Source organism: Schistocerca cancellata, chromosome 1 (assembly GCF_023864275.1).
Source record: "Schistocerca cancellata isolate TAMUIC-IGC-003103 chromosome 1, iqSchCanc2.1, whole genome shotgun sequence".
Lineage (NCBI taxonomy): Eukaryota > Metazoa > Arthropoda > Insecta > Orthoptera > Acrididae > Schistocerca > Schistocerca cancellata.
In genome coordinates, this window is record NC_064626.1 from 685,816,406 (window position 1) to 685,842,994 (window position 26,589).

Genomic DNA, 26,589 nt, shown 5'->3' on the forward strand with positions numbered 1-26,589 from the left:
GCCAGAAACACATGCGCCGTGTAAGGGGATCCACCATTGGACAGAGCACGGGGAGAAAATGGTTTTAAGGAGGATCGTTTTGACGTTAGTGACTCTTGACGTTCAGGAAGACGGTCACGGTTTGATGAAGGTCGCTTAACGCATTAATCCACAATGGTCCACGTCAGTGTACTCGAGATGAACTGTGATCATTCCACCATGGTGAGACATTTCCATGCAGTGGGGAAGGTCTAAAAATCGGATTTAAGTGTTTCACATGCTCTAAGCCAAAATCACAAATATCAGAGGGTGACCAAATGAGCATCTCTGTTTGCTCTTCGTCAGTTAGCTCGGGAACAAGACCTACCATTCCTATCCCGTATTGGTATTGGTGACGAGAAACGGTGTCTTTATGCTAACATAAGGAAAACAGACAGGAAAGGTTGAGCCCAAACAGAGCAGTAGCTGCCCACAGAAAGACCTGATGGCATCCAAAAAAGGTAATGTTATGCCTCTGGTGGAACAGCGATGGTGTAGTGTACTGCGAACTGCTTCCCCGAGATGTAACCATCACTGCTGACATTCACTGACAACAACTCAAACGTCTAGCAGACGCAATCCGAGAACAACGACCAGGAAGACTGCGTAAAGTGATGTTACCCCACGATAACACCCGTCTGCATTCTGGTAGACTGACGAAAAACACTATACAGGAGTTGGGTTGGGAAGTCATTCCGGAACTACTTTATTCATCTGATATTGTGCCCCCAGATTTTCACTTTTTCCGCTCTCTATCGAAAACCGTCAAGGGACTTCCTTCCTGGGTGAAAATGCGCTCCGAATATGGCTAGACGAGTTTTTCGCCTCGAAACCAATTGATTTCTACAGTCTCGGAATCGAGCACCTGTGGAAACTGGACGAAGGACGTCGAGGCCACGAATAGGAGACGAAATGGTGGACGCCGGTGCCTTATCACAGAACGTGGAAGTCAGAAACTTGCCCACTCTGTAAAGCAGGACAGCGGCCATATGAGCCGGGCACTGTGGCCGAGCGGCTCTAGGCGCTTCAGTCCGGAACCGCGTGACTGCTACGGTCGCAGGTTCGAATCCCGCCTCGGGCATTGATGTGTGTGAGGTCCTTAGGTTAGTTAGGCATAAGTAGTTCTAAATTCTGAGGGACCGATGACCTCAGATGTTAAGTCCCATAGTGCTCAGAGCCATTTGAACCATTTGAGCGGCCATATGTGGCAGATCTGACGACACAGAGTACAATGCTGCTGCTGCACAAGTGTTTTGAACACATCGTTCGGTGCACATGGCGAACCATCCATATGTGTTCTCATGGTGGCCCAATGACGTCGTCAGCTATGCTTGCAGTGGGCATACGACCATCTAGACTGCAGAATAATCAACGGAAACGTGTCGTCTGGTCGGATAAATTACTTTTCTTGTTACACCACCTCGATGAACGTGTCTGAATGCGCCGTCGTTCAGGCGAACGGCTCCTCGAAACACGGGCCACGCCACGAACGCAAGCCGGCCGGAGCAGTGTTTCGCTATAAGGGGCTTTCATCTAGGCTTCCGTGGAACCTGTGGTAGTGATCGAAGGCACCATAACAACTGTGAAATGCATGAACATCATTACGGGCCGCCTATTTCCGATTGTGGTTGATATCTTTCCTAAAGGTGATGATATTTCCAGCAGGATAACTGTCCGCGTCACAAGTCCTGAAACATACTAAAGTTGTTTGAAGAACGTGACATCGAGCTCATGTTGAAGTCTTGATCACCAACTTCGCCTTACCTGAACCCTGGAACACATCTGGGGCACTATCGGCTGCCAGCTGCGTGCCCACACACCAAAGCCCCTTAATTTGCGGAAATTGCATGACCTGTCCGTAGACACATGCTGCCACATATCTCCGGAAACCTACAGAGGATTTTTAGAATTAGCCACAAGCAGGACTGATGTTGTATTGCGTTCCAGAGGTGGACCAACACACAAGAAGATGATTTTGGGTCATAAGTATATGGAGCATATGTGTAACGGCCACACTGTTCATCCAAGGACAAATGTAGCGTCTTTGCTCTCGCAAAGCAGAGCATTGCCTTACCTGATGCATTTGGCCGCATAATGCACGCCTATATTATTCTCAGCCTAAAAGACTTAAGGGGACCTGCTGTAGTGCTTTCTGCTCCTTCTAGCCTAACTCCGTCGAACTGCGTTTCTGCCCGAGGATGTAACAGCAAAAAAATGTATGAACGTAACGTATATGTGCCTCTGTATTGGTGTACATCAGAGTATCGACTGCAACGTTCTCAATTCTTTTCTGTTTTTACGATTTCTTTTACTTTTAAGTGCCAAGAAGGTTCCCAATTAATAATGATTGGATGCTGTTTTATTGGTTCAGCGTCTACCTTACAACCAAGGAAAACTTTCCGACGACATTGGTTGGAATGAGGAACTAAATTTAGAAAGAGCAGCCCGCGAAAGGCAAAGGTCCAGAGTTCGAGTCTCGGTCCGGCACACAGTTTTAATCTGCCAGGAAGCTTCAACTGAATTTAACTTGCAACTGAGCAGTATTTTCCCAGCCAGAGGTGAGTGTTCCGTACGTTATGCGAGTATCTGTTTGTATGTGCCAATGAGAAAATCAGTTACTTGCTCGACAAGATTAAAATGCCCCTGCTGCAACACTTCTGTATATGTTACTTATTTACTCGTTCGGCATTTGCTAAGGCAACTACCTTATTAAATGCTTAGCGAAATACATGAACTACAATACTTTTATTGCTCTGCACTTAATTTCAATATTCTTTACAAATGTCCTATTCTCTATATAAATATACTCTGTGTAAATATTCTTGAGCCACTCTACGGCTGAGACAGAGAGCCTGTATGTGTCCTTCATCTCACCCACGAAGCCAAGCACTTCACACACAAGTCCACAGATTGGTTTTTCACGCACTCTCGTTCAGAACTGTCCATAGACAACTCAAAGACGATTCAAAGTTGTCCACAATTTCCTCGGGAGGTTGCATCCTGCGATCTTCTTGTTGGTGCCATCCAACAAATTTCAGTTCTTATGTCCACTTACAGCCGACAGTCCTTTCCAAGTTGTGTTTCAGTCGAAGCCTTGCAGATCTTCGCCGACTTTCCATAAAGATGATCTAGATTTGCGTTTCTTTGTTAGGTGCTGGGTCTTTATGCATTGGGCGTTCAGGGTTGTCTAGGAGTTTTCTGCATGCTCTTGTGGCTAAATGTGATAGCTTAATTACAGGGAAGTGAAATGAAATCGGACTTTAACGTATAGCCCACATTCAGAAATACGAAACAGAAAACTGAGACGCGCGATGTATTCCTGTTGAAACTGACTGGAAGAACCTGGGTTTGCAGAACAAGTGTAATGACGACTTCAGCGCTAGTCCTTGTCTACAGCATGGCTGAATATTGTTCACCACTCTGGATGGGAATTGCAAAGACAGCTAAAGCGGACGTTAGTATGTGTGACGTCTCCAAATCGGTAAATGACCTCATTTTGCAAGAACTTTTATCCACATTTTTGGAAGCACCAACGGCCTTGCCACAGTGATAACAGCGGTTCCCGTCAGATCACCGAAGTTACGCGCTGTCGGGCTGGGCTAGCAATTGGATGGGTGACCATCCGGTCTGCCGAGCGCTGTTGGCAAGCGAGTTGCACTCAGGCGTTGTGAGGCAAACTGAAGGTCTATGCTGTACCTCGCATTACGTGACACAGACCCACAGGCACACTTAGACTGGCATTATAGGCGTGTACCCGAGCTCTTGTAATCTGCATATGGAAAATGATGCACTGATTCGGATAGAAATTCAGTATGATAGTTATACTGAGAACTGATTATACGTATTTCACAGCCAGCCCAACGCTTTGGGACACTCTAAAGCCTTAACAACTAGTTGCTAGTTACAGAGACACCATCTGACCAATGGAAAGAAGACGCATAATGTATCGGAGACTTATCGAACAGATACAGGTTTTGTATGCATCGAGACCTACTGTCCGCTGTTGGTCCACACAGGAAGACAAACGAGAAGCGCAAGCGATTTACTTTGCGTCTCGAGAACAGTGAGCGTAGGAAACGTCAGGATGTAAGGTCCAGAGAGAAGTATGTATATTGTTATGGCGTGTATCTAAATGGGGATACGATAATTTCAGTAAACTGTATCTTGGTGAATAAATGAGAAGGGATGTAGTAAACCATTGAAGTACCAATTCTTGTCCCAATTAAAAATGTGAAGTACGCAACTCCGTAAGACTATCCCACAGCAGACTTGGTTCTATTCGAAACCACATCAGTAGTGGGACAGAGTTCGTATGGCCCCAAAGTACCGTTATCCACGATGGCGGCGATGACGTAATCCAAGATGGCGGCCGTGATGTCATGTGATGACGTTATTAAAGCTGGCGGCTTTTGGCGGGAATTTTCAATTTTGGCGGGCAGATAGGTCAGTTGGGGTGCATCCACTAACCTAACCCCCTCCCCCAGATAATAGCGGCAAGTACAAATTCCAAGAGAACAATACAATACACCTCTACTAACCTAAGAAAATGGCGGGAAAATAGGTCACTTGGGCTACCTCCATTAACGTAAGTATCCCAACCGCCACCCCTTCCTAGGAATTGGCGGGAAAAGGACTCAGCCTGTGCTGAGCTGCTAGAGCGAGGAAGAAGTGTACTTTACTTATTTTGAAACAGTTTATTTAGGTGTGGATTTTGAGAGATGGTATATTTAATACACATGCTCTGACATGCTTGGGGTCACGCCACACAGCCTACAGACCTGTAAACTACTCCTAAATTACCGAAATAACCCAGGTATACAGCTCTGCAGACACGCTTGCTAATTGTAAACTGTCAAAATAATGCTTTGCACAGCTTAACAACCTGCAAACCACTCATAAATAATGCAATACATTTGTGTCCAGAGAGCCAAACAACTCGTAAATTGTAAAAATAATAATCTATCTAAAGGACTCTGCAAATATGCTTGATAAGCGTCAACTGTTGAAATCATGCAAAAGTCTTTATTTAAACAATTTGAGGCACTACCACCATCCAGTGTGTTTGCCACAAAGCCCAGAGTCCAACTGACCTAGCACACAGAGGGTGCTGTTGTGCGTTCCGTCACGTAATCCAAGATGGCGGCCATGACCGTCAGCTGATGATGCAACTACCATTATCCAAGATGGCGCATTTTGGCGGGAAACAGTGTGTTCACCACGAGGTCTGGTCCTAGTACACAGTACTGCCACCAGAGAGCGCTGTCGTCCATTCCATGATGTAAAACAAGATGGTGGGGCAAAATGGTGAGAAACAGTGTGGTCTGGATATAGTACACAGTACTGTCACCAGAGGGTGCTATCGTCCATTCCATGATATGGCTGTCCATTAGATACTAGGAAGCTAAAGCCCTGTAGCCTGGAAGGCATTTCCACCTAGCTACTTAACGCAATGGTAAACAGTTACCAGACACTGGGTACTATGTCAGCGTTCTGCGAGCTACATGTCGCAACTTAAAAATCAATTGTTATCATTCAAATTTTAAGTAAATTCGCAACATCACATGAAGAAGAGGAATGCTTTTTTGGTTGTTGAAGTGCTAAATATAAACTGCATAACCGAGCTGGACCTTTTTTTTTAGAATTTTCATAATTCTATCAATTTTAGTGAAGGATATTGGTGATACGTTTTGTGGAATGACATTTTTAATATACTCTCTTCCTTTTCAAGGACTAATATTAGCATGAAGTTTCATGACTGCTTAATTTTTGGAGGTGATAATGGAAGCTTTATGACTAAGCGTCTTACAACCTGTCACCATCAGTCACATACTTTTCGATAGCTTCGGCTCCTCACTTCACAGTCAGACTATCTAAGATTCCTCGGCTTTGCTCCCCTTTTCACAAACAACAAACCAATCAGCTTTTTTGCAATATTTCGTACTTAATGTTCCTCTGGACGGTGTTCAATGCTGTGATTACTCTTAGTGTTATAACGATCGATTAATTTCTTCGATAAAGGGGGATCTTACTATTAAGTTGCAATATTTTTCTCATTCTATCGTTCCTGATATGAATCAATACTCGTTTCCTAAAGTCCATGTCATATGTTAGCAACCTGCCTCTGTAACTTCCACATGCCTAGGTGACAACCATGTGTTGTTGCTCTACACATTGATATCGCAAGGAAGAGAGATTATTTGACGGATAGCTAGTTTATTCTATCGTGCTTACTGAATCACAGTACTATTGTACCATTTCAGTTGCTAAAATCTCATCAGCATGTCAGAGGCGTCTGCACAAATTTCCACAGACATAATCATGAGTCTCGTGTTGATCTCGTTAGTAGTCATCAACTATTCTCTACCAAATAGAACAGGAGATAAAGAACAGCCGTCTGCGAGTGTGTCGCGGAAGTAATAGTGATAACTACGTCATCTAATTGACAAATAGCTCAATGCTTTCTAATCTGCTTTCTCTCTCTCTCTCTCTCTCTCTCTCTTTTCATCAACTCTTAGGCTTCAATTGCAGATTTATACTTCATTTTCTTTCCCTCTTTTTGTCACTCATAGAAGTGCCAATCGTCCATTTATCTTCGATTCTCTCTTCCCCTGCTAACATAGAACAGGGCCTCTGATTCTAGGTAGACATTCCATTTGATACGTCAGAAGGTATTCTTATTTCGTACTTCTGGTACCCGAACTTGTATCCGGGTTGGCCTCTAAGGGATACAATTTCTGCAACATAGCATTAACACTGGGCTTATCAAGAGGACTCTTTCTGTACACTGACAGAAACTCACGAATCGTGTGCGGAAGGGACAGACCGTACAATATTGCCTCATATGTTATGAAACTCCACGTGAGAGCTTAGTATCCGCAGAACATCAGATTAATGGAAGGCACTGAAAGTCCACGGAGAACGACAACGCGCGCGACATCTCGTCGACTACGTTTCCTTCTGCAAATACTGAGCAAGCTAAACTGTATTGTGTCTGTAGAAAACCTTGATTACCTCGAGTTAAAGTTACGAGATTTTCAGCCTCATAAGAGATTCGTGAGGTGAAAGCCAGATCATATTTCTGTAAGTCGTAAAAATAGTGCTCCGCAGCTGTAACGACAATATCGTTTTAAAGAGTTAGTAAAACCAGGAGTACGCCTGTAATGTTATTTCCAGTGCAGAGACGTTAGTAAATGGATATTTAGGTCCAAGATAATACTGACCACGAACTCTACGCTTCCTGACCTTATTTGCAGTAACCTCATAGGTAAATAATCTGACCACGCGATCGCTAAATTGACTCACTATTCTGTGCAGCATAGTACTCCCTAATTTCTATCTGCAGAAATATTTTGTGTTTACGAGAAATAAAATTGTTCCATGCGATAACTACGTTGATACGTTAGTCTACCTTCATACGCCGCTGAGTTGCCAGTTGACATGTCCAACGAAAACAAGGACTTGTTAGCTCCTATATCTTGATGCATCCTCTGTTATAGTTGTATGTACATGGAATTGCCTGCACAACAGCATTATTAAAAAGATCCTGGATTTCTGAGGAACACCGACATTAAAAATACGTGGGCTGATAACAAGTTATTTGTCTATACTTGGAACTGAGAAGAGGATAAAGATGTAAACGAAGAAACTGTAGGTATGTTTCCAGCCATTAAGTGGACAGAAAGGCGTAGCACCTAGCGTGAGGAAAGGATCTGTTGAAAATCGTTACTAGATCAAGGTAAGCAGGTAGGTACGATGTGTGCTGAGTCATTCATATGCAGCTGCCTTAATCCAGACTCAAGCTGTCGACGGAAAACACTGTACGGGTAGACAAATGTGGAAATATCTAATAAATATAGCTGTAAGCGTTGTACGTATCACTACGTTTACTGGAGTTTGTGATCGATTATTTCTTTCATTTTAAGGGAGGCGGATTACAGCTGATTTTCCTTGTCCTTCTGTAATATAACTAATTGATTAGAGAAAGTATGTGCGGGTAGAGATACATAACATTTTACCAAATTTTTGTAATTACCTCAAAACGAAGCATTCCACCTCATAAAGTTTGTTCTGAATATGTGCTGTGGGACATTCAGTTAACTATCATGCATGTGACTAAAGCAGTTTAAAGCACAGCGCCTACCATTCACGTTCTATTGAAAATGACATCCCATTGTCAATGACAGAGACATACGCTCTACAGCGGAATCCTTCGTCCTCACGACGAAGTTAAGCGGCGCCGTCTTTGTTTCGTGAACAACGGTCGATTATTCCCTCCTTTGTGTGGAAACAAAAACCGTGTTACACAACTAAATTATGACGACGACAGCGAATGATGTTCTCTGTTACTAGAATGCGCAGTGTCTTGTCGCTCTGCAAGAGACTGTGCGATGTCTGGAGAATGGATCGACTGGTTCGTGGAACGAGAGGAGGAAGAAGCACGCGAGACACTCGTTTGTGGTTGACCTCGAGTGGTTCTTTTTTTTTTTTTTTCCTAGCACGCTACTGGCATCTAATATCACTCCTCGCACCAGTATGCGAACAGCTTGGAAGTACCTATGTTCAGCATTCTCAGGGCGAGTGAAATTTCTACTTCAGAATAAGTAACACTATAACTACATTATGTAAGAGGCTCCTCCGCAATTTGAAGTTTATGTTTGCTCTTTTCTGGAGGGATTTCGCCACAAGGCTAGTTACAGATATGTCCTGTACCAGGATCTTCCAACGAATTATTTAACCCGAGAGGGATGTGCGACGTACGTGATGTATCTGCGAGGGGAATCCCCGTCGCTTCTAGAAATAAAAAAATTCCCCGTTTGGCTGCCACTTAATTCTATTCTCGTTATAGCACATTCTCGGAATAGCGCGAGAAACGCTTTGTACGAACACGTAATAACGCCTAACCGGAGAATAAACGCGTGATAACTGAACCGGTGATTCTGGGTGGGTTAGTGAAGTTAACCGGAAAACAAAGTTTGACAGTGTCAGGAATACTTTTAGCATTAGTGTTGACAAGATTGTTTGAGCGAGGAAGGAGAAGAAACGGAGACATCACACAAAATATATGGAAGAATTTGACGATTCCAAGTTTATAGAAAAATTTCGTACTACTATTACTTTTCGATCTCATGCTTGGGAAACTGGAGCATATGAATGAAATGTGAGACTAGTTCCTAACATAAAACGTTTTGCTTGTTTGATAATGGCACTGCGTAAATCAGGTACATAAAAACGATCGTTTCTGCCAAAACAGTCTCTCTTATTTGACGTGTATTAAAACTGCTGCAATATTAGGAAGGTCTATTTCGTTTTATCTGGCAGACAGTAGGAAAATAGACGTAATCATATCGAGAAACCTCACCAGTCTTGGGCACTATGCGTATTAACAGCTTTTTCAGTATTAGACAACGACATTTTGATTTTTCATTTAGCAAAACGTTTGACAAACTTTAATGAAATAATAGATTCTTTCGCAGAAAGGAAAGCACTCCATGTAAAGCTGGAGCAAGATTCGAGAGAAAAAAGTGCTAGGACATAAGGATTGAAGAAATGTGTACCGTACTGTCTTGCTTGTCTCTCGTCTTTACTGATTACTAGTTATGTGTCTATATTTGGAACTGAAAAAAAGGACAAAGAGGGAAAGAGTTCTTATTCTCCCGGTCACAAATAATCCCACCCAGTACTAATTGTGAGCTTTTTGGTTTTTTTAAGAGGGGTAAGATGTCAAACCGGCTGATTGGAAGCAGAAGAGGCTTGATGGCTTTCATTAAAGAATATACACATTTGAATTCCACATAGCGAAGTACAGTGGGTGCGCTATAAGAATGCTATATGAAGACAAGTGGCGCTGCACTTTGGCACACTTAACACCAAATAACATATCGTACATTTCCTCGAACATATTCGTTTTACATACCGGTACCAAACTCTTCAGGAAGATGTGCAACACAAAATGAATATATTTTTGAAAAATAGATTTTTTTAATTTTTTAACGTCTTATTTCAAACTCTGGAGGGGGAGGGGGGCGCCACTATCATGTTCTTGCCCCGGCTCGGAAATACCGTAGATTCGTTGCTGCTGGTGCTGAATTGCAACGGCTGACGGTGTGAAATACGAAAATGGAACAGGAAAGCGATACAAATTACCTTACTTGTAATGTACAATTAAAATGAAGAAATTTTGACACAATACGCTCAAGTATTTGCACACGATCCATATCAGACGAACACGACGGTAAAAGACTTAGTGTGAAATGTATGTTGCAATGTTATGTGGCCAGATTTCCATCCATGAATCGCGTAATCCTCCACGTCCAGCATTTCGTCTTAGTTTGAGTACTGGGCGCTTTACAATAATCTTCGGACGGGAGATGTAGAACTGAACGAAATTCCACGCTGAAGCGGTAAGATTCACATTCATTAAAGGTTTTCAGCTTCACGCACACGTTTAGGCAAGAAGCAGATAAACGAAAGCAAAAAGCGGGCAGAGGACACTAGAGCGGGAAAAAAGGCACGGTGTCAAGCCGATACATCAGACATCCGTGCAGAATTGCAGTGAGCTTACAGATAAACGTGTGGCTGCTGCGCTATCTGCAGGAAGCTCCAGCGCGAAAGACCGCCGCCGAATCGGGGCTACCGAGAACACCCGAATGCTTCCGGCGACAGCCGAATAGCGGCGGCCATTGCCGTGACGCAGTGTGACGTCAACGTCGGATAGCTCCCGCTCAATAAAGTGGACTTGTCGCAGGGTCTCAGTTCTCGCCTGGGAGCAGGGCGGTACAGTTTAGTGAGTGCAGCCGGAGAACATCGGACAGACACCTCGGGACGCAGAAGGAGTAAAGTTCTTACGGTAGTGCCTGTGCCCAGCGCCTGGGACAAACAACAGCAACATGCCTGCCGATAAGGTTAGTCGCCATAGCTGCCTAGGAGCAAGGCCTGTGTGATCGTCGGACATCCTGCAGAACTGCACGTTGGATGCCAGCAGTAAAAAGTGTTCCGATGCGTATTTGTTCCCTCCCTGCTCTAGACGCTTTGTGTTGCAGTCCAGAATAGCTTCGAATGTAGAGCTAAGTATGAGATAATGCTTTTCTGTGTAGCGACGTTATTTTGAGGTTAGCTTCTGCGATGTGTAGTAGAACATAGGCAAGAAGTCGGCCGCTCAGCGTTACCTGCTGAACCAGAGCTCGCTGAGAAGCAAACTACGTTCAACATCCCCAGCTTCAGGCTGGAGGCTTTGATAGTCTTCTTTTCGAAGTCGAGAAGATTTACAGCACTATGGTAAAAGTTCAACATTTCATTGCATTATTAAGTATGTCTGTGAACACTTTTACGTAAAACTACTGACGTGAAAGGCGGTAAGTTCAGTGTGTCGTGCTATGGGCAAAGTTTGTTTTCGTGAGCGTAAAATCTCAGTAGTCTCTTAGACGATATGGCATACATAGTACGTACTCTTTGTATCACAGTAAATGTCTTACAGAACTAGCAGCTTCAAGACGAAGGTGCGCCTGCGAGATTTGTGCCCACTAACATCAGATACACTGTTTCAAAAAGTAAAGTACTGCAATTTTTGCGACTTTGCCAAGAGAAAGCGGAATTAAACTGTTTTTCTTCGCCATATAATCGCTCACGACAGAAATTTCAGTTCTCAGCTCAGAGTATCGTCTTTTCGTTGCATTGCGAATGCGCACATTTCACCGACTGGCGTTTGGTTTATGCCGTGAAGCACCTTGCTGACGCCCTCACGCCGAGAACAGCCGCTAGAGGTCGCGGGTATGTCGAACTGAGAAATATCGATTGCGTTCTGCGCAAGCGCCGCTACTTGCCTAATAAACAGATCGAACACAGGTAGTTTTTTTTATTCGTATGATTGCTGTCGAAAATAGTGTGACAGAGAAGGAATTCTCGGCGACTTTAACTAGATTGCCAGAAATAATTTCTTGGCATTATGTTACACGGAAAGTCTCTGTAATTATTTCTGTTTGATGTTATAGTACAAGCGGAATGGGAGTTTTGGAATACTCGTGAAATGATGTGCAGTATATGTCCGGTCAGAATACTCACGTGTTGGTCAATAGAATTCGTATACAGTAGCACGATAAGCGGAAGCGAAAGAACATCTATTGATGATGTTCTCAATGAGCTCATTCAACCACTCGAAAAGTGAAAGAACGTAATCTATAAATCAGAGTAATATAAAACATTTAGTGCCGACTGCTCCCAGTAATTAGTGGAGTAGTGTAAGTTCTGAATTAATAGAACAGCACACAACTGAATACGAAGATTTCCCCTCTAGCTGAGTTACGAAATGGAACTTGCGCAACAGAACGAAATGATTGAAATAAAGAGAGTGGAAAATTACGAACACATACTGCGGTATCTTTATAGCAGGATAGATAAGAGTGGCGGACACGAGAGATTCCTTAACTGTTGTTACCTGTTTTGAGAACTACTGAAGGAACAGAAAGCGTTATTTATTTAATGATACAGTACTCATATCACTATGTGAAGTTGAAGCATTTTTTCTCTTCTTGTTTCTTTTGACAATGCCAACTGCACCCTCAGTGAAATTCCTGATTGCCGGAAGATGGTCTGGTTTACAGTATCAGTAAAGTAGCCTCTCCGGAACTAGTTGGAGCGTTCTAAGCGGCGCTGGTGGGTGGCGATTGCTGGCCGGTCCTGACAGACGAGCGGCTGGATTGAACGAGGTCGTGGCGGGAGGGGCAGCGGGCACATCCTGAGGGCGTTACGCCACCTCCCGGCTCCCGGCTCTGCCGTGGCGCAACCCAGCAGAGCGCAAGGTCGCCTTCCTGAGAGCATTGTTGGCACCGGTACTGAAGTCCGAGTAGAAACTTAAGTGCCTCTTATGTGGAGAACGCTTAAAAGAATTGTGTGATTGGATTGAAGAGTTCCTAGATAACAGAACGCAGCATGTCATTCTCAATGGAGAGAAGTCTTCCGAAGTAAGAGTGATTTCAGGTGTGCCGCAGGGAAGTGTCGTAGGACCGTTGCTATTCACAATATACATAAATGACCTTGTGGATGACATCGGAAGTTCACTGAGGCTTTTTGCGGATGATGCTGTGGTATATCGAGAGGTTGTAACAATGGAAAATTGTACTGAAATGCAGGAGGATCTGCAGCGACTTGACGCATGGTGCAGAGAATGGTAATTGAATCTCAATGTAGACAAGTGTAATGTGCTGCGAATACATAAAAAGAAATATCCCTTATCATTTAGCTACAATATAGCAGGTCAGCAACTGGAAGCAGTTAATTCCATAAATTATCTGGGAGTACGCATTAGGAGTGATTTAAAATGGAATGATCATATAAAGTTGATCGTCGGTAAAGCAGATATCAGACTGAGATTAATTGGAAGAATCCTAAGGAAATGCAATCCGAAAACAAAGGAAGTAGGTTACAGTACGCTTGTTCGCCCACTGCTTGAATACTGCTCAGCAGTGTGGGATCCGTACCAGATAGGGTTGAGAGAAGAGAGAGAGAAGATCCAACGGAGAGAAGCGCGCTTCGGTACAGGATCATTTAGTAATGGCGAAAGCGTTACGGAGATGATAGATAAACTCCAGTGGAAGACTCTGCAGGAGAGACGCTCAGTAGCTCGGTACGGGCTTTTGTTGAAATTTCGAGAACATACCTTCACCGAGGGGTCAAGCAGTATATTGGTCCCTCCTACGTATATCTCGCGAAGAGACCATGAGGATAAAATCAGAGAGATTAGAGCCCAGACAGAGGCATACCGATAATCCTTCTTTCCGCGAACAATACGAGACTGGAATAGAAGGAAGAACCCTAGAGGTACTCAAGATATCCTCCGCCACACACCGTCAGGTGGCTTGCGGGGTAAGGATGTAGATGTAGAAGTAGATGAAAGAAGCGATGGAAGCGTCTTTTGGGTTGAAACACTCGTTAATAATACGAAAGGGCAAATTGGTTTCTTACTCAGTTTTTCAGTCTGACATGCGTACCTTTCATCTGCATACCTGTAATTTCAACTTACGGAGGAGATGAGCTATTACCACGAATATACATGTTCTCTAATTGTTTTTACGATATCGTGGCCTGTAGCATAGAAACCACCCTTATTTGAAGCATCGAAGTAAGAACAGCCAGCAGCAAGGATTTACCGTCTTCCAACCAGCCGTCGTGTCAATAGGATACTTCCAAATTCGTGGGATTTTTGTGTAGTTTACGATAACAGTCGCAGGCTACGATTCATCTAACCCTTCGTACTGGACATAACTCACAACAAACACAATACTGTAATCAAAAAGACGACAGAAGCGGCATTTATATGACTCAAAATCATCTGGTATACATCGGAACATTTTTCATTACACCACATTCAGAGTTCCTATCGTTTATTGACATGTCCCTACCTCTTAAGCTTTGGCTATGTACAGGATCTAGGGCCCTAACAAGACAGTATAACTGTTTCTCTTGCCTCCAGCACGCGACAGCCTCTGTGCAACACCATGCCTTATTCTTCACTAAAGTTACTCTTGCCTTTCGTTACCTTCCTGACACAGATCCGAAAGTTCACAAAATAGTAAAGAAATAATACACCCGACAGGTGCTCGTTGCATAATTACCCTTCTGTCGAACAACTTCTCAACTGCACTACACGCCCTTTCCCATTTAGTGATCTTCCAGGGGTAGCCTACAAAAGTCCGCAGCTCGTGGACGTGCGGTAGCGTTCTCGCTTCCCGGGACTGATGACCATAGCTGTTAAGTCCCATAGTGCTCAGAGCCATTTGAACCATTTTTTGTAGCCTACAAAACAATTATTTCCGCATTGCAATAATTAATTCAAGAATCAATTTCAGCCACTATACCTCCCCATTACAATGATGAAAATTTAGGATTTAGCGGCCTCGACATTCTACCAACCGCTACAACCTTGGCCTACCACGGCGGTCAGACTACTCTACGAGCTCATGGCGCAGATATAATTCTTGTCCACCGCCGAAAGAATTACAAATAAATAATTAGTGCAGCGTGCTGGCATTGTAAACTGCCCAGAGATCAAGGAAGTTCTTTATCATCGAGCATTTACAATTTCTCAGTGCAACACGCAATAATCATTCTCAGCTTCACCGGAACGCGAATGGCGGGTAGCGGATTATTGGAATTGCCTCCGTCTCACGGTGCTACATTCCCGAAAGAGAGCTACAGTGAGTTCTCGACTTGGCGGCACCGACCTTGCACGTTCCACGACTTCGCCAGCGAACGCCTACGTAGACAAAACACACGTACGGCCGTGCTCCGGGACGTGCACGCAGTCTGCATTGCAGACCTTAGCGTCCTCTAGTTACACCTCTACTGTCTCCGCGCCTGTGCCGTGTCCCCCAACACTCTTTTTGTTTCGGTGTATTTTAAGCAGGCAATCTAACGTACGCCGCCCACTGGACAGAAGCAATAAAATGATACCAAAATCCGAGTCGAACAGATTTGACATACCTGAACAGTTGGTGGGAAATTAATAATAAGCCTCAAACGGAAGTGAATGATAAGCAGAAATAGGAAGCCAAATTGCACAACGAAGTTGGCTGAATTAAACATGGTGTCATCTGTGAAACGTTATCGATTTGGGGCTACTCTCTTTTTAGCAGCAAGTGGTTGGGCCTAAGCCTCGAAAAAAAATTATTTATCGTGGTGCTCACAAAATCAATATTGCCCATTGCCAGTTTATCAGATGGAATGAAATAATAAAAATATTTTAATTCCTGCGCAAGAGATGTTGCAGCTGGGTAGAGAACATAAAGTGCGAAGAACGGCACTGTCGATTCTACTGAAATTCATAAACTGAAGCTGCTGCCCAATTACATTTGTGGCTGTACTCTGTACTCACAAGATAGTGATTGTGCGTAATGTGTAGGTAGATACCTCTATGAAACTGTATATGTAAGCGAACATGTATTGTAGATTCCATTGGATAGATGTTTCGAGAGGTCTCGGCAGAATTGTTTGAAAAGTTTCCCCCATATTCCGGTTTTGGTAGAGTCCAGTAGCCCTGAATGGTTTTCAGATATATAGTAAATTGGCTCGAAATGCCTCGTCTGTCGGTGGTAACCACTGCCAATATTGTCAGAATTTACTTTCGTGTTTGATGCTCACATGTCATCTCGTGAGCTAGACAGTTGTGCAAGCAATCTCCACGGTTTTACTCAAACCTGCACCCCGAATTTGGCTGTTTGACAGGTTTGGAATGAATGGTAGATACAGATAGGTATCACAGTAGTCTTCAACGCTGTCTGGAGAAACATGTATGTTAAAAACATTTTTGTTTCAAACTTAAATTTTTTTCGGGCGCTCTTCTGTCGAGAACACCATTACGTAATTCGGCCGTCAACCCGGCGAGCCAAACGATTTTGCCGACTGCCCGCTACATCAGCCTCAGAAATTTGATACTGTTAAACTGGAGCACGCGATCTGTTCGAAACACACTTTTATTCACAAAAATCTTGATTGTATTTGCTGGATTTGACAGTTACCGGATTCGACTCTAATGAATCATCAAAACCAGCGTCTTCTAGTCGTGACGACTTGACCTTGACTTTTTAAGCAAATGCTTGATTTGACGATGCTTCATTTGAGTGGAAGTTGGGTAATTGCAAAATCCACCAAAAGCGCCCAAGACATTAGTGAATAAATGAGTACTTCGGCCTCCGCCAAACAGGCAACTGAATGGTAGAACAGGCATACCATTAACATACTGCTGCCCCGAAAGCTGATGTCAGTCTTCGCAAACAAAGCCGCTACTTTTCTTGAAAAAGCCGTTCTGTTGACGCCATAAAGCTGAGTGAAACACGTCCAGTGCTCTCACAAGGAAAAATCGTTGACAGTAGTGGGATCGAACCCCGGAGCTCCGTGTGAGAGACTCACTGAACGTTCAGGTACGAAGGGGTACGTTGTGTTTCGGCTGCTATCTCATTAGGGAGAATATCATAGGAATGTAAAACATCTCTGAATCATTTCCGACTGAAGTTTACACAAGTTACGAAAAAGAGAGGAAGTGACAGGAAGAGATGTGAACGCTTGCAGACAAGGCATGGCGTCGGCGCATGTGCCTTGCATGTGTTTTTGATTTGCGGCTGGTATACTTGTGGACTCGGACAACTGGCCGCGTTTGTGGTGCAGCTGAGGTGAGTTTATCGCCGAGGCACGGTGGCACACCGCGGGCAACGACTGTGTGGCTCGCGTGCGTGCGAAGGCCGAGGGCGGCACCACAGGCCCGCGTGCGCCCACGTCCTGCCTTCACGTGACCACCTGTGCTACAGTGTGATCTGTATGTTGCTGGAAATTGGTGTACCGGACAAAAAAACAAAAAGTGGATCCCTACAAATAAATTCAAGCAGTCGTCGACCTAAAGGCTAACGAGCGTCTTATTTATTACCGTCAAACGAAGCGTACATTGGTTGTAGGTTTACGCCAACAACAATCAGAGAGCGTCTCTCCAGCCATCGTTGAAAGGTCACAGCTTACATGCTTGTGTTGACACACGACTAATTTCCCACAAGTGCCGAGATCGGAAATTCTTTTTAGATAGAGCCAGGGTATTCCATTCCTACTGTCCAGTCAGTGGTTGAGAAGTTTATGCTTTGGTCTCCTTGCCAGTTATCAGTCGACAGTGGGATCGTATTTCCACTATCCTTTTCGTCTCTGCCTTCCCGTTTTCATCTGATGTCCCATAGGTTCGTCTCTTCTTCTGATAGGGTCTTCCATAGACTTCTTTCCTTGCTTGTCCATTACAGTAAATCTTGATTTCTTCCTTTACCAGCCCACTTAATTTTTAACAGCTATCTATTACAGCAAATTTCAAATACTCTTCTCTAGGTTAAAAATATCCAACGTCAAAAATACCCAAAGTGACATTCACACAATGTATTCTAAAAGCAGAAATAGTCGTTCCCATCTCTCTGACTGATACCAACGGAGCTCAGTTTGAATCTGCCCCACTTTATACATTAAGGAAGTCGGTATTCTCCTCTCCATTTTGTCCGCTGCTTTCTTTTATTCCTAGTGAAGTAAGCCGTTACGTCATCCAGAATTTCTTCGAAGTCGCCCTTATTTTCGATAGATAACAAGGGAACTCATAATTTACGAAGATTGCAGTAAACTGTTGCTGAGTCTAAAGGATTCTCGTGCACTAATACAGGGAATCAGCAACAGTTGTAACACAGGAAGGCTAATCCACAAAACGTACGTCAGGCGGTAGCATGGTTGTCAACAGCGGCTTGACGCTTTACTTTCAACGGACTGGGTTTCCGTTCCTAGGCAAGGCATATGGCTCAAAGCACGAAACTGCGAGGAAGGCATACAACCATTACAAGGCATTTGCAGGTAGCCCGTGTGTCTTTTTTCATTCCCTAATATCAGGATTCTCTGGAGGCTTACAAAGGTGTGTAGGCATAACTTTTTATCTCAATAACGTGCAGTGTCGAGCCAACAGGCTCACACCTGTCGCACTTGTGCTTATATAGAATGCACTCGACAGTGCATGGGGAATTCAGAATAACGCTAGGGGAAATTTGGAAGAACAGGTGGATGTTGTTCAGATCAAACGTAATCATCGAGATTCGTTAAATTTGCCACTTAGAGATACATATTTCTAATTTGGAAAGATGAGCTAGCTGATTTACAGTGCATGCTACACAGTATCGTTGCCTTTTGATCCGATACGAGTGACTCGATTTTCAGTGACTCGATTTTCAGCTGTTGTCGTGCAGAAGGTGGACCTCGAGCCGGAGAGTGCAGGCAGTGCCATCAATGACGACGAAACGCGGTCACTACGCGCTGAGTGCGACTGCCGCCGCAGAGATGATGTCAGAAGCAGATGAGAAATACAGAGCTGCGAGAATTTCGCGAGTCATGGCTGCAGAGGGCAGCAGCCCGCTGACCTAAGCTGATAGCAGCCTATTGCGGGGTTCCTCCGATCTAGGTTTTCCATCTCGCGTACAATTTCCCATGTAAAAGTCCGGCAACCTATTACTGCACCTCGGTTTTTTTTTTTTTTTCATTTGTAAAAAAGTTTCGCACTTGACGAATCCTACAGGTTAGTGTTCTGTGCTGTATTTTGTGCTGGTAAATTGTATGAGGACTTCATTATGTATAGGATGGTCAGAAACAGCCTGAAAAGCTTGGAGGGTAGGTTGTGCTGTGAAATAATTGTTAAGCAAAAAAATTCGATGTGTTGCGCCGTTTCCGAGTTAATTAGCCTTGAAGTTAGTCAATCGTGCGGGTGCGCGCAAATTCGAGAGCTCGCCAGATACAATCAGTGCAGTTTTTCTCATAACATAGATGACAGCGCAGGATACTGCTCAGCCTTTGGCTCGGGTTCTATGCTTACTACCGGGCCGGCCTTTGTGGCCGAGCGGTTCTAGGCGCTTCAGTCTGGAACCGCGCGACCGCTACCGTCGCAGGTTGGAATCCTGCCTCGGGCATGGACGTGTGTGATGTCCTTAGGTTAGTTAGGTTTAAGTAGTTCTAAGTTCTAGGGGACTGATGACCTCAGATGTTAAGTCCCATAGTGCTCAGAACCATTTATCCTTACTACCGTCCCAGGTCAAATTTTTATCGCTTTCCTGTTCGGTTTTAGGAAACCAAACGAAGAACGTATCTGGCGACACCGTCTCTAATCTAATTTTTTTCTTAACAGTTATTTCTCAGCGCAACGATCCCTGCAACACCCTTACAAGCTTTTCAGACTGTTTCTAACCACACTGTATAATTGGTACTTTTGTATCCCGCCTGGAAGGCGGTGCGTGGTTCTGCACCCGTAAAACTGAAGGGTAGGCCGAATGTAGGAAGCGAGTAGGAGCAGGTGAGGTAAAACTCTCCGTACTGCGTATAGGTTAAAGTGGTTGTACTGTATCACAATAATATTAACTTGAATACATAAACTGTTACCTAAGTTTGGCTGAGATGCGCTTAGGTGCGAAGTCGGATGTATCAAGGCTAACAAGTTTACACAGGCAGACTCTGCAGTGGCTCGCCCACTATGAACAATGTTGCTAGATCGTTTCCTCGGGATCAAATGGGCAGAATGTGGAGCGGCGGTCGTGGAGCTGCACAGCGCCGGCTAGAGGGCGCTGTCGTCGGTGTCGTAGTGCCAACCTAAGAATTTATACCTACTCCGAGGCATCGTAGCTATGGATACCACAGGTATCGTCCCAGAAATCGTCAGCAGATTTCAACTCCAGTAAGTACGATCGTCAGTCATATTTGTCTGTAACCATTTTATCATTCTGGAATGCAGGAAAGCATGTTATCTTTGTAGGGAAAGTAATTTTGATTCTCCAGATTGTGAAAATCTCTATCTGAAATTGTTCGTCTGACAAAGAGATTCCTTACGTTTGTTAAAGCTACCGCTCACGGACAAATATTATTTACCGAAAGATCATTTTTTCTGGGTCCCTCGTTACCTGAGTATATCCGCTGTGTTATATAAAATAATAGCGCTGTGTTAAAATTATCCGCTTAGGGAGGGCTATTTTACCAAGACGCAGTCGATGGACAAGGCTCTGGACTCGCGTCACAGCGACTCTGCTTCAGACCCCCGTCCGGCACAGATGTAGGTTTCCTGTTATTTACACAAGTAGTCATTTTCGTTGAAGAGGTTGTAACGAGATGTCATTAGAAAACTACGGAAAGGTAACAGCGACATCTGTTATAGATGGCCCCCAACACTCTTGAGCACTTGGAGCATGGGTAAGTACAAGTCGCAGCATGCAATGTGTTCGTAGGTGTGATCACTGGCGGTGCCTGCGGGTAGGTGGCAGAGGGGGAGGAACTGGGTCAAGGGCGCCAGATGCGCGCCTGCGCGCTGCTGACCCAGTTGCTCCGTACTGACCGCCACTCGCTGCCAGCTGCCCTACCAGAAGCCGAGCGATGGGTTGGGGAGGGGGGATTGGTGAGGGCGTAGTCTGATTACTGGCTCATGGAACATCACGCCCTTTCCTGGGCCAGGTGATACATGGACTTCCTCTCAAAGCGATCGTCGTTCTGACTGTATCTGCGACTTGCCTATAATTTGTTGTCATTTGTGGAAAGAAAAAAGCTGAGCTAAACGGTAAAACGTGAGGGTGGCCGTTTCAGTGACACCGAAATCGAAGGACGTCGGCTGCGTGGCGGTTCCGAGACATAGCTGTTTAAGGGGGACAGGACGTCAAACGGGCCGACTTGCAGCAGGAGAGGCACCACAGGACATTTTAATTTCCACTGTCTATACTTTTACAAGTAAATTCATAAAACTTTGTCAGCATCACCAGGAAGGATTCAGAATTCACACTCATAGCAGTGGAAGTTCGAAAATATAACGAAATGATTTTTTTTTTTTACATGTGAAATTTCATCTTTTTTTCACTTGCTAATGGCAGTATTTGTTATTATAGGTACACTTTTCTTCATAAGTAAGAGAGATTCTTCTATGAATTTTGCACAGCATACAAACCGTACTTAAAGGTGTATGAAAAAACTATTAAAAACTGTGGTAAAAATTGAGGTAATTAATCATAAAATTTGTGTTTTTTCTATACATGAAGTTTAAAATATAACAGTTCATTCGTTTTTTCATAAATTAAATAAATTCTAGAGTTTCATACACCTGTGAGTATGGTATGTACGCTGTGCAAAATTCATCGAAGAATCTCTGTAACTTATGAAGAAAAGTGTACCTATCGCAACAAATTCAGCCATTAGTAAGTGAAAAAATAATGAGTTTTCACACGTAAAAAAATTTACTTTGTTATGTTTTTCGAACTTTCACTGCAATGATGTGAATCCTGAATCTTTCCTTGTGATGCTGACAAAGTTTTATGAATTTATTTGTCAATGTATAGACACTGGAAATTAAAATGTCCTGTGATGCCTCTCCTGCTCCAAGTCGGCCCCTTTGGCGTCCTACCCCCCCTTAAGCATGGAGAGTCCCAGTACAACAACGTCTCAGATAAAGGTGCGCACGGTAACAGCACCCGTCCACTGCTTGGTTTAAGGTGATGGTGTCTAGCTCCGGGAGCAGGAGAGCAAAGTTCACGATGAAAAAAAAAAAGTAGGAGCATTGTCGGACTTACAGAACCACATCTGACTGAATAATAATCGCTGAAGTACCATGACATGGTCGTAGTAAATTACGAAAACACATAATTAATGTGGTTGGGCCAGCAGTCAAATAAACGACGTTAACATTGGAGATAATTGTCTCACTCCCTCCGTCAACACTCTCTGTAAGTAAGAAGCTGAGATTTTAGCAACAATCGTTAACATAATTCAAATTTTAAAAAGAAGAATCGAAGTGGTTTCAGGAGATAGTTTCAGAGAAAGAAACTGTCTGATACAAATATAAAAGAAGAGAATAAGAGCTGTGTGACACTGAAGATATACAAGAGTATCGACAAAACAGATCAGAAACGGTATGAGCGCGACAACAGGAAGAGTGACAACGTAGTGTTGATTAGCTTTCAGTAACCCAGATACGATCTATTCGGAGCGAGGTGACTAACGTTGTTTTTTTTTTTTTTTTTTTTTTTTTTTAAATTTCTCTTCGAAACGATGTAGCAGTAGAGACGCTACATTGTGTAACATGTTTCCGTGTTCTCACAAAGTGGCCACTGTACCTACAGAGATCCGAAAACGGACAGCCGGACGAATTAGGTCCTTTCGACTGAAAACGTTATGTGCATACAGCCTCCAGTGGGTGACGCTACTTGGGGGCAAGCGAACTACTTGTGATGGTATCGTCAGTTCCTCTCCGTTTTCAGCTATTGCGCGGCGGAGTCGGAAAACTGAAACTATTATATTTTTCTGTGTGTTATTATTTGGGGACAGTAATTATGTCATATAACGAAGTAACAAAAGCGCTGTACATATAAAAAAAAATCCGTAATGTTCCAATGCAGCGTTAGTGGTGTGGTGCTTGACACAGTCACGTCGTTTTAATATCTGGGTGGAACGTAGTAAAGCGATATGAAATGGAACGAGCATGTAAGGATTGTTGTAGGGATGGCGAATGGTGGACTTAGGTTTATTGGGAGAATTTTAAAAGTTTGTTTCATCTGTAAAGGAGATCGAATATGGGACACTAGTACGACCTATTCTTGATTACTGTACGACTGTTCGGGATCCGCAACAAATCGGATTAAAGGAAGACATCAAAGCTAAAAATGGTTCAAATGGCTCTGAGCACTATGGGACGTAACATCTGAGGTCATCAGTCCCCTGGAACTTAAAACTACATAAACCTAACTAACCTAAGGACATCACACACATCCATGCCCGAGGCAGGATTCGAACCAGCGACCGTAGCATCAGCGCGGTTCCGGACTAAAGCGCCTAGAACCGCTCGGCAACAGAGGCCGGCCAGACCTCGAACCAATTTAGAGACGAACTGCTAGACTTGTTATCGATAATTTCGAACAATACGCAAGTATTACGGAGATGGTTCGAGGACTCAAATGGGAATCCGTGGAGGGAAGGTGACGTTCTTTTCGAGGAACACACAGCGCAAATTCAGATAATTGGCATTTGAAGCTGGCTGCAGGATGATTCTACTGCCGCCAACATAGGTTTCGCATAAGGACGAAAAAGAGAAAGTAAGGCCCATACGGAGGCTTATAGACATCGTCTCTTTCTCACTCTGTTTGCGAGTGGAACCGAAAGAAAAGGGCTGGTAGTGCTACGGTGTACCCTCCGCGACGCAGCGTACGGTAGCTCGCGGAGTGTGTGTGTAAAGGCAGATGTTGGGGACCTATTTTATAGAATTATGCTTTAAGTACGATGTGGTGTAGGATGACACAGCTATCGGGTGCTAAGGTTGGATTCATTGCAGACGTGAGATGACAGAGAGACTCGAGCGTAATTCATTTTATGAAATGTACAAGAGCCAAAAGCTGTTTTCGGAGTGTATGAGGCAATGAAAGAACTATTCCTAATTCTTGCGTGGCTAGTGTAGATTTCGTGCCGTCTGGACGTACATATGCACATCGTCTTCCTGTTTAATGATTCCGTGTATGGTAGCCGCTCATATACTATGTTTTCAAAATTATCCGGACACCTGGCTGAAAGTGACTTACAAGTTCGTGGCGCCCTCCATCCGTAATTCTGGAATACAATACGGTGTTGGCCCACCCTTAGCCTTGATGACAGCGTCCACTCTCGCAGTCATACGTTCAATCAGGTGCTGGAAGGCTTCTTGGGGAATGGCAGCACGGAGTGCTGCATTGAGGAGAGGAATCGATGTCGGTCGGTGAGGCCTGGCACGAAGCCGGCATTCCAAACATCCCAAAGGTGTTCTATAGGATTTAGGTCAGGACTCTGTGCGGACCAGTCCATTACAGGCATGTTATTGTCGTGTAACCACTCCGCCATAGGCCGTGCATTATAAACAGATGCTCGACCGTGTTGAAAGATGCAATCGCCATACCCCAAATGCTCTTCAACAGTGGGAAGCAAGAAGGTGCTTAAAACATCAATTTAGGCGTGCGTGGTAATAGTGCCACGCAAAACAACAAGGGGTGCGATCCCCCTCCATGAAAAACACGACCACACTATAACACCGCCGCCTCCGAATTTTACTGTTGGCACTACACACACTGGCAGATGTTCACCGGGCATTCAGCATACCCACACCCTGCCATCGGATTGCCATATTGTGTACCGTGATTCTTCACTCCACACGATGTTCTTCCACTGTACAATCGTCCAATTTTTAAGCTCCTTACACCAAGCGAGGCATCGTTTTGCTTTTACCGGTGTGATGTGTGGCTTATGAGTAGTCGCTCGACCATGAAATACAAGTTTTCTCACCTCCCACCTAACCTTCATAGTACTTGCAGTGGTTACTGTTGCAGTTTGGTATTCCTGTGTGATGGTATGGATAGATGACTGCCAATTACACATTACGACCCTCTTCAATTGTCGACGGTCTCTGTCAGTCAACAGACGAGGTCAGCGTGTACGCTTTTGTGCTGTGCGTGTCCCTTCGCGTTTCCACATCAGAAACAGTGGACCTACGGATGTTCAGCAGTGTGGAAATCTCGCTTACAGAGGTATGACACAAGTGACACCCAATCACCTGACCATGTTCGAAGTGCGTGAGTTCCGCGGAGCGCCCCATTCTGCTCTCCTACGATGTCTGAGGAGTACTGAAGTCGCTGGCAGTAGGTGGAAGCACAATGTACCTAATATGAAAAACGTATGTTTTTCGGGGTCTCCGGATGGTTTTGATCACATAGTGTATGTCACGCGAAACATCATCATAGTCTCCGTTCTCAGATGGCGCAGGCACTCAAAGAATAAACATTCGACCTTCCAGAAGACGTGAAATCATCATTCGCCGTATTTACTTTGTTCTGGTGGAAGGAATGGCAATAGGGGTACTATAATTTAGTATTTGAAAATAATGAAGGTATGGGTGCCATGACTGAAAGATTCTAATGAAAAGCGTTCGTCGGAGTTCTTAACGGTTTCTGTAAACGAGCTACCGCCTACATTACTTTCTGATCGTGCGCGATGCATCTGCACATCGACTCCTGCGATCAGGAGCTTTTAGTTGTCTGCTGTAAAGCACAGATAAAGCCCGCCTTCGTCGGTGGGCGGTCAGTGCGTCAGATTGCGCTGCGGATGACCCGGGTTCAGTTCCCGATACTGCCATGGATATGCCATCGGTGGCAGGACTGGGGAGTGTGCATTTAAGATCGTAAGGTGGACTGGCGAGCTACTTGATTAGATGTTGGGGATCGGATGGTCGGATAGCTGACAAAATTTGCAAGTGCTGTGTGCTGATCACACGCGTCTCCATGACGCCATTGGCAGAGGACGCAACGGCAGCCAGTCAATACTGCGTGGTCGCCAACACCAGAGTTCGATAGTTAAAAGCAAATAACAGCTGCTATGTGCAATCTCAACGAATAGCGACAGTTCATCCAGTTTTCCATTTGGTGTAATCTCAGTTGGATCTACAAACTAATACGCAACATCGCAACACGAAAATATGATGACCACTGGTTAACAAGAAACTGTGGCGGTTTTTCCATCAGTGGTGCATAATATCTGTCGTGCACAGTTCAGAAATAAACGCTGAGGAGAAATTTTTTATGTTACTGAAAGTGTCAGAAACACAAATATACCCTCTTAACCTTTGATTTACAACCGCCACAGGAAACAGAGCCACAGTTCCGTCCTCAACGAATATTTTATCAAGGCAGAAGTCAAATTCAGAGAGCATTAATTTGGTTTTCATCTCACGTTCTTAATTTCACCATCAAGAGATTTCGCACGGGAAGAAACAAGAGATCGGACGATAATTTTGCGGTACACGTTTTTCTCGTTCTGCCACTGAACTGCACAACTTTTGTGCTTCAGGGAGACTGCCCACGCCACTTTACCATATTTCGATGGTTCGAGAAGTTCTAGAGAAGTTATCCAGTCACCTTCCGGTTTACGACCTGTATTGGCCACAGAAGACAAAATGTTCTTGTGTTGACACTAGCGGAGGAAACCCAAGATGTGAGGGCACACAGGAATTCTCGTTCGTGTATGCATACGTAAGACCACAGTAAA

General features: G+C 44.2%; 1 protein-coding gene and 1 pseudogene across 6 annotated transcripts in view; both read left to right on the forward strand.

Annotated features, from left to right (window-relative positions):
* Window positions 1–26,589, forward strand: part of LOC126184325 (sodium/potassium-transporting ATPase subunit alpha) — a 669,161-nt gene that overhangs the window by 475,189 nt on the left and 167,383 nt on the right. For 3 of the 6 annotated variants that reach the window (XM_049926712.1, XM_049926703.1, XM_049926741.1), the window contains exon 1: window positions 10,756–10,919. The exons of 1 other annotated variant lie outside the window; for it this stretch is intronic. In XM_049926712.1, coding sequence (XP_049782669.1) covers window positions 10,905–10,919 — 15 coding nt within the window. In that variant the 5' untranslated portion in view covers window positions 10,756–10,904. Of the gene's footprint in view, window positions 1–10,754; window positions 10,920–26,589 lie in introns of those variants that run through there. 2 more of the 6 variants (XM_049926727.1, XM_049926720.1) reach the window with 1 other exon arrangement.
* LOC126095666 (5S ribosomal RNA) lies at window positions 3,547–3,664 on the forward strand (annotated as a pseudogene).